This window comes from Podarcis raffonei, chromosome 15, assembly GCF_027172205.1.
Source record: "Podarcis raffonei isolate rPodRaf1 chromosome 15, rPodRaf1.pri, whole genome shotgun sequence".
In the NCBI taxonomy this organism is placed as follows: domain Eukaryota; kingdom Metazoa; phylum Chordata; class Lepidosauria; order Squamata; family Lacertidae; genus Podarcis; species Podarcis raffonei.
In genome coordinates, this window is record NC_070616.1 from 14,799,354 (window position 1) to 14,807,286 (window position 7,933).

Here is a 7,933-nt window from a genome sequence, read left to right on the forward strand (position 1 = left end):
ATAAAATTGTATAAATCCTTATATTATCTGTCTACCATATTATCAACCAATAAATTTGTGTATGTTTATTCAAAGCCTTCCAAGGAGTCCAATTCATTTTGTTGTCTTTTTAAATAATTTGTAAAAAGGTCCCATTCTTCTTTGAAGTCACAGTTGTCCTTATCTCGCAATTTATATGTCAGTTTAGCCAGTTCTGCATAGTTCATCAATTTCTCTTGCCACTGTTCTTTTGTTGGGGTTTCTTCATTCTTCCATCCTTGTGCTATCAAGACTCTTGCCACTGTTATAGCATACATAAATAAGTTCTTTGTTTTCCTTGGCAGGTCTTGTCCTACAATCCCTAACAAAAATGCTTCTGGTTTTTTTACAAATGTCATTTTAAGTGTTCTACTTTTTTCTGATTTGGCTACCATCTACAAAATAAAACAAAACAGAGAAAAGCTGAGTGGTGGCACGTCATCTTGCTTGGAAATTGCTTCATTCCATCAGACAGTTTTGGGAAATGATTTACAATGAGCTTAAGAAAATGTTCAAATGCTCTTTCCCTAAAAAGCCTGAAGCCTTCCTGCTAAGAATTATGGGTAACGAAATTCCAAAAGAGTTCAGGAAAGTCTTTATGTATGTTACAGTTGCTGCCAGAATTGTAATTGCAAAAGGCTGGAAGGGAGAGGATATCCCATCTAAATTAGACTGGCAACATAAATTAAGAGAGTACGCTGATCTGGCGAGACTATCAGCAACGTTACAAGATGTTACAGATGAAAAATTTATCAGAGAGTGGGACGCATACAGAGTTTATCTAAAAGAACATTGTCAAAATATCAATCCGTTGGCAGGTTTTGATTGAACTTTTGTGTGTAAATAGGATAATTTTATAAAATTTAAAGTAAGTTGAACAACATTGTGAAAATAAAGTTAAGTGCGTATTCAAGGAATCTAATTTGGGAGCATAATGGGAAGGTCGGAGGTCATATCAAATTTAATTACAAAATCATGTACAAAGCAAGTACCAATTAAGGAATGAATGTTTTTTTTATTTTGTCTTTAACATCTATTGATCATTTTTGTTATACAGTTTACAATCAATAAAGCATTTGAAAACTTTTTTTTTTAAGGAAAATGCTTCATTCCACACAAACCCACTCTCTACACACCCAGATCTGTGGGCTGCTGCTTCTCAGTACTGTTTGAACAGCACTTTGTACATGCTTGGTTGCACTGCTTGTCATAACATCCTAGGTTCGGTCCTGTATGTGGAGGAAAAGTGGAGGCTGAAAGAGATTGAAAGAGGGGTAATAGGATGGCAAAGACCCTGGTATCCAGATCTGATATTTTCCTACACCCCTGCAAATCTTCTGGAGAGCTCTTTTCTTCTTTCCTTTGGAAAGGAAGAGCGTGAACTGCTTTAAATATGAAATTTCCTTGCCATTTCATTCACTACATACTGTATGTGTATGTAGATCTATGCACGTATATATATTAGGACCCACCCTATTTTTGTAATTTTGTTTTAAGCTGCTTTTAATATTGTGCAATATTGTGCTTTAATATTAATTTGTTTTAATTGTTGGAACTTGTCATGGCGTTGGAGTCTTAGGGTACAACAACAACAACAACAACGTATATATATAATGCGCTCTGCAAGCTTTTGAATTGTATAGCCCTTTTCACGCATATATGTATAGATAAATGCCAGCTTCTGAACGACGCAGCATTCTTCTATTTTAAATAGAAGAGGAGCGCTGCTCGATTCTGAAAGCTGCAGATCACTCAGTCGCCAAACTGTATTAGGCGCCCTCGCGCTGCTCTCTGGCTCCCCCTGGCGGCGCATGCCCGCATCCCTTCTCGAAGCGACACGGGAGCGGAGCCTCCACACAAAGCCAGAAGAGGCGGGACTGCGGCCTGCCACTCTTCCCTGTAACCGTGGCAACAGACCGGAAGTGATTCTGTGGCCCCACCCCCTCCGCTTATTCGCCGCTCCCGTGTCGCCTTGGTGACCGCTAAGCCCGACCAAGAATGCTCCGCACTCTCTCCTTCCCAAGTTTCCCGCCCCGCTGGTCCCGGCTCCATCCTTTTCGTCGCCGCCGCACAGGCCCGGCCCGGGAAAGGAAGGGCCTCGCCAGCCACGCCGTGACGTAAGCGCTCCGGGAGGGGGAGGTGAAGGCTGAAGGACGCGGCGAGGGGGGAGAGAGCGGCTTTACGTTTCCCGAAATCCTCCGCGGGGGGCCTAGCAGCTGCTTGAAGCCTGCATTTACCCGGATGTTAGGACCATAGAGTTGAAAAGCCTAGGTAGGCGCTGTGTGTCTCTTGTTGACGTTCAGCTGTGGGCCTGTAGATTCCCGGATGGAGCCACCATTAGAGATGTGTGCGGTCCATATTTTTTTCTGAATAGTCTCTATACAAGGAACTGAAAGACATCGCCCCCTCTTGGGCCGATGGAGGGAAGACATCCGTTTTTCGTGCACTCAGAATAGGTGTTAAAGGCTTAGGACAGGCATTCCGAAACTCGGACCTCCAGATGTTTTGGGACTACAACTCCCATCATCCCTAGCTAACAGGACCAGTGGTCAGGGATGATAGGAAATGTAGTTCCAAAACATCTGGAGGGCCGAGTTTGGGGATGCCTGGCTTAGGAAATGGTGTGTTGCATAGAGAAAGTGGGTGCAGGAGGGAGATCCCCACTTTGCTTAAAATTTGCTGAATAACTTCTCCCTGCTGCCTCCCATGGCAGCGAGTTCATAGGTCATATGTGCTGCGTGAATAAGTCCTGTATTTTTTCTTTCCTGAATCTTCCAGCATTTTGCTTCATTGGGTGTCCACGAGTTCTAATGTAATGAGAGAGGGAGAAAAACTCTTTATCCACTCCCTCTATGCCATGCATAACTGTATAAACTTCTATCATGTCATCTCTTACTCACATTTTCTCCAAAATAATAAGTCCCAAATGCTGCAGCCTTTTCTCATAGGGGAGTCACTTCACCCCTTTGATAATTTTGGTGAACCAGAAGACGTCAGAATAACCTGCCACAAGTTCAGACAAATTTAAAACATGATTGAGGAGCATCTGTGGCCCTCTTCCAGCTGTTGCTGGGCGGCAGCTCCCAGCAGCCCTGGCAGCCAGTATGGCCAGTGGTCAGGCTTCATGAGAGGTGGGGTCCAGCAACATCCGAAGAGCCACAAGTTTAGTCTAGGATGACTAAATTTGCTCTTATCTAAGCAGAGCTCTTTTTAGAGTCCTATACAGTGGTCCTTCGGGTTAAGTACTTAATTCCTTCCTGAGGTCCGTACTTAACCTGAAACTGTTCTTAACCTGAAGCACCACTTTAGCTAATGGGGTCTCCCGCTGCTGCTGCGCCGCCGGAGCCCGATTTCTGTTCTCATCCTGAAGCAAAGTTCTTAACCTGAAGCACTATTTCTGGGTTAGCGGAGTCTGTAACCTGAAGCGTATGAAACCTGAGGTACTACTGTACCAATGGTGGAGTTTTTCACCCTGTAGCTGTTTGCTGACACTTGTAGCAAAGTCCAGACATCCCTTTCTTGGAAGGAAGGCCTTGAGGCTTTTTCCTTCACATGATCTCTCTTTCACCTCTGTTTGCAGCCCAGTGCCTGTATCGTATGCAGTATTTGATGGACCCTCTCCCGAGCCCCCGCTCGTTTTCCTACATGGGCTGTTTGGAAGCAAGACTAACTTTGCATCCCTGGCCAAGAAACTGGTGCTCCAAACTGGCCGCAAGGTGAGTGAGAATTGGTTTTGGGCTACATTGGGGAGGTGATTGCTGCTGGTTTGCGCTTTGGTTTGCATGCAGAAGGCTCTAGGTTCAACTCCTGGCATCACCAGGTAGCGCTGAGAAGGACTCCTGCCTGAAACCCTGGAAACAGTGTTAGAAACAAATATATAAGTTAGGTGCCAAATGGCACCTTAAACCTAAGCTATGGTCTGCACAACAGAATGTCTTGTTCACTAGGAGGTTGAACTCAATGACTCTCGTGGTCCCTTCCAAAACTACAATTCTATGATCCCAACTGCATTGCTTGACTATAGCTTGCTCTTACAACAATTCACTTGTCCTGGTATACAAGAAGGAGAAACACACACCATGGAAATGGTATTAGCTATGAACTAAGGCAGAGATTTTTAAACTGTGGCCGCAGACCTGGCCTCCAGAAATCTCCATGTTGTCGCATTTGGACCCATGCCAGTAGCAAAACGTGCCTGGTGCCTGGGGGATTTTGAACACTGCTTGGAGAACTGCTGCCAGTTGATGTAGAATAATACTGAGCTAGAGGGACCATTGCCCTGACTTAGTAGCATCTTTTTGCCACCGGGCTGGGCCTGGTTGGGGGTCATTTTTATGTAGCCAGGTAGAAATCCTGGGTGCTCAGGGTGAAGCTGCGGGGCCCCCTCAAGATTTCGTATTGCATCATCCAGAGCTTATGCAAAGCCAACCTTGTGCCAACCCACTGCTGTCCCTCTTCTCCTGCCCAGTTAGGTGCTGACGGTGGACGCCCGTAACCACGGCGACAGCCCCCACAGCCCGCTCATGACGTATGAAGCCATGAGTGCTGACATCCACCTCCTCCTCCGCCAGCTGAACCTCAGCAGGTGTGTCTTGATCGGGCACAGCATGGGCGGCAAGACAGCCATGGTGATGGCGCTGCAGTGGGTAGGTGGAGTCTTTTGGTGGCCCTTCCTGTGTTCTGCTGCCGGATTCCTGCCGTGGGGGTGGGGCGGACAGTGGCTTAAGGAGCAAGCGCATCTCCTGGGCTAACTGGGAACTGGTGGTGGAGATGGTGGGGACCGGTAGCTCAGAGGTGGGGAAGGTGTGGTCCCCAGGCATCCCTGCTTGTGCCTGCACCTGACGCTTTCTCTGACCCCTTGGCTCCTTTGTCTTTCCTCTGCACCCCAGCCAGAGTTGGTGGAGCGCCTGGTGTGTGTCGACATCAGTCCTAGCGAGACGACAGCCATTTCAGGCTTTCAGAACTTCATTGCTGCCATGAAGGCGGTGGACATCCCCCGAGGCATCCCTCGCTCCACCGCACGCCGGCTGGCAGAAGAGCAACTGCGCCCAGCCATTCAGGTAATGCCCCACCACCACAACCTCGGAGGTCCAACATCACATGGGCCAGACCCCAAGCCTCGTCGTTCTGACGACTTGGAAAGAGAAAGGGAGAAAGCGAGGGCCACCAACCTAGATGGCTTTACAAGAGGTTTGGACAAATTCATGGAGGAGAGGCATATCAGTGGCTACTAGCCATGATGGCTGTGCTCTGCCTCCACAGTTGGAACAGGGTGGGGTGGCCTTTATGCGATTCTTTGGGGGCTACAGTTTAATTTTGGTGGTGCATCATTTTTTCAATTACATTTTTATATTTTGTTGTTAGACCTTATTATAAATTACAAGGCAGGTGTTTAGCTTTATTTAACTTTTCTTAACAAGAAGTTTTCATTAACTTACTGATTATTTACATTTTGTTAAATTTCCTAACCCGTTAATGAGTCTGCTCTGAGCAAGGCTTAGTTGGGCACAGCTCTAGCTAACTGCATTATATGAACCGTAAATTGAAAGAAAGGGACGTGGGTGGTGCTGTGGTCTAAACCACAGAGCCTAGGGCTTGCTGATCGGAAGGTTGGCAGCTTGAATCCCTGCGATGGGGTGAGCTCCCGTTGTTCGGTCCCAGCTCCTGCCCACCTAGCAGTTCAAAAGCACATCGAGTGCAAGTAGATAAATAGGTACCACTCTAGCGGGAAGATAAACGGTGTTTCCGTGTGCTGCTCTGGTTTGCCAGAAGCGGCTTAGTCATGCTGGCCACATGACCCAGAAGCTGTCTGTGGACAAACGCCGGCTCCCTCGGCCTATAGAGCGAGATGAGCGTGCAACCCGAGAGTCGTCCGCGACTGGACCTAACGGTCAGGGGTACCTTTACCTTTACCTTTAACTTGAAAGATAGTGCGCTTGAGCTTGCTTTCCCCTCCTCCCTCCCCTTCCTTTATCCTTATGTGCTGTGTCTTTTTTCAGTTATGAGCCGGGGACAATAACTGTCTTAGCAATATATTTTGTTAGTAGCTCTGAGAGTTCCTTTTAACAGAATGCCATAGATAAGAAATAGTTCAGTGATGTCTACAGTGATGGACAGCAACGCTCCAGGGTTTCAGGCAGGAACATACCCAGTCCTACTGGTAGATGCTGGGGATTGAACCTGGACCCTTCTGTGTGCAAGGCAGTCACTCTACCACTGAGCTACGGCCATTCCTCTGGCATACCTCGGGGGTTGGGGCAGGGGTTTCTGGGGCACAGTCAAAAGGGGACTTGCAAATCCCAACCCCCGATTCCATGCTTACAAGGTAAGCACACAGTGCCTGTTGCTGGATCCTGTGTTTCCCCACGAGCCCCTTCCATCTTCTTTGCTCAGGAGCCGACTATCCGCCAGTTTCTGCTCACCAACCTGGTGTATGCCGAGGACCGGTTTGTGTGGCGCGTGAACCTGGACGCCATTTCCCAGCACCTGGGCGAACTGATGGGCTTCCCTCCTTTCCAGGTGGACTACCCAGGGCTTACTCTCTTTCTCGGGGGCTCCAAGTCTGGCTATATCAGGTGAGCTGTCGCCAGCAGAGGGGTCTGCACCATCTCCTGCGCAAACCCTTTGGAGAGTCGAAGGGTCCCTGCTGTGTCCCCTTCTCAGTGTAACATGAAGCAAAATCTGATACCCAAACTGCCTTGTTTCCTTTTCCCATCCCTCTGGCTGAGCTTTGCTTTTCCTCCCCTTCTCTGCAGCTCTGACGACTACCCTGAGATCGACCGGCTTTTCCCGGAGGCAGAGATCCAGTACGTCCCTGATGCTGGACATTGGGTTCACGCGGATCAGCCCCAAGAATTCATTGCTGCCATTTGCAACTTCCTTCGCTTTCTTCCACTGTAGTTTTCAGCTGGCCTCCCAGAACAGGAAAGACAAGCAGGTCCTTCTCCTGACGCTAGTCAGGATACCCCTCCTTCTTTTTTGCCAACTTTACTCCTGTGAACGGCTCCCGTTCTCCAGGACTGGCTTCCCCAACTCAAGACTGGCATGTGTTCCTTGTCAAGAGCCCTCCTGCCCCCTCCACGGAGGCCTGCATAGCTGCCATGTGGAAATCCTGCGAATATGACCCCACTGGTGGCTGGGATGCCACTTAACTCCATGGGGCTCCTTCACTGTACAGTATTTAATATTAAATAAAACGGTGTTTCATTTTAAATGGGTGATCTTTGACCTTCCAGAGATGCAGGAGAGAAAGAAACAGCCAACAAGGCATCTGATCCAGAGAGGAGAGAGAGCCTGGTGAGTGCTAGTGTAGGGCAATAATATTGGTTTATCGTCCCAAACTGGTTTGAGGTCCATATTGTGATAACAGTTTTGTAATTTTTGTCCTGGCAATATATGGCAAGCTGTGTGTGTGTGTGTGTGTGTGTGTATACTATGCAAAAATCACAATGTGGGGAAAAAACCATGAAGCCAGCCAACACCTCTACATCGTGATATATCGGTATGTTGCTTTTTCCTTGCTTTAATGTGTCCTTGGTGATGCCTCTTGTTTGCTTGGATGGAGGAGGGAAAGGGGTCTGAGTGTGTAGAAGCCTCTTGACTTCTGCATGGCTGGAATGCATCCTGTTCTACAAAGGTAGACTCCACACGTATTGTTCCACCCGGTCCTGACATGCGCTCTGCCCCCTGCCAGATGGTTGCCCACAAAAGATGAACGAGCTTATAATAGGAGAGAGAAGTGGGGGTTGCAGATAGGCATTTATTTCTGTTCCATGGACTTTGGCCGAGTTACAGGAGGAGATACACCCAACAGAAAAGGCAGCGGGTTTTTTTGAAGGAAAAGGGGTGGTGTGACTGTGGAGGAGTTCAAAGGCGAGGTAAAGCGAAGCTGCCTCCAGACTGCTGCTGAACATGA

At 47.8% G+C, this 7,933-nt stretch overlaps 1 protein-coding gene across 2 annotated transcripts; it reads left to right on the forward strand.

Moving 5' to 3' along the window:
* Positions 1–1,962: 1,962 nt before the first annotated feature.
* On the forward strand, positions 1,963–7,231 carry ABHD11 (abhydrolase domain containing 11). Of its 2 annotated transcripts, XM_053367130.1 has the most exons (6): positions 1,964–2,135; positions 3,599–3,734; positions 4,491–4,664; positions 4,908–5,078; positions 6,412–6,593; positions 6,774–7,231. In XM_053367130.1, exons 1-6 carry the CDS (start codon positions 2,017–2,019, stop codon positions 6,916–6,918), a joined length of 927 nt encoding a protein of 308 aa, XP_053223105.1. In that variant the 5' UTR covers positions 1,964–2,016; the 3' UTR covers positions 6,919–7,231. The 2 variants fall into 2 exon arrangements, with proteins under 2 accessions (XP_053223106.1, XP_053223105.1); XM_053367131.1 differs by lacking the exon at positions 4,491–4,664 and having other exon boundaries at positions 1,963–2,135.
* Positions 7,232–7,933: the final 702 nt, after the last annotated feature.

What these genes read in the sequence shown, in the direction of transcription:
- ABHD11 (XM_053367130.1), top strand. Translation starts at nt 2,017, where the DNA reads ATGCTCCGCACTCTCTCCTTCCCAAGTTTCCCGCCCCGCTGGTCCCGG. An exon ending in AACTGCGCCCAGCCATTCAG is followed by an intron (nt 5,079 to 6,411) that starts GTAATGCCCCAC and finishes TTCTTTGCTCAG; the next exon opens with GAGCCGACTATCCGCCAGTT. An exon ending in TCCAAGTCTGGCTATATCAG is followed by an intron (nt 6,594 to 6,773) that starts GTGAGCTGTCGC and finishes CCTTCTCTGCAG; the next exon opens with CTCTGACGACTACCCTGAGA.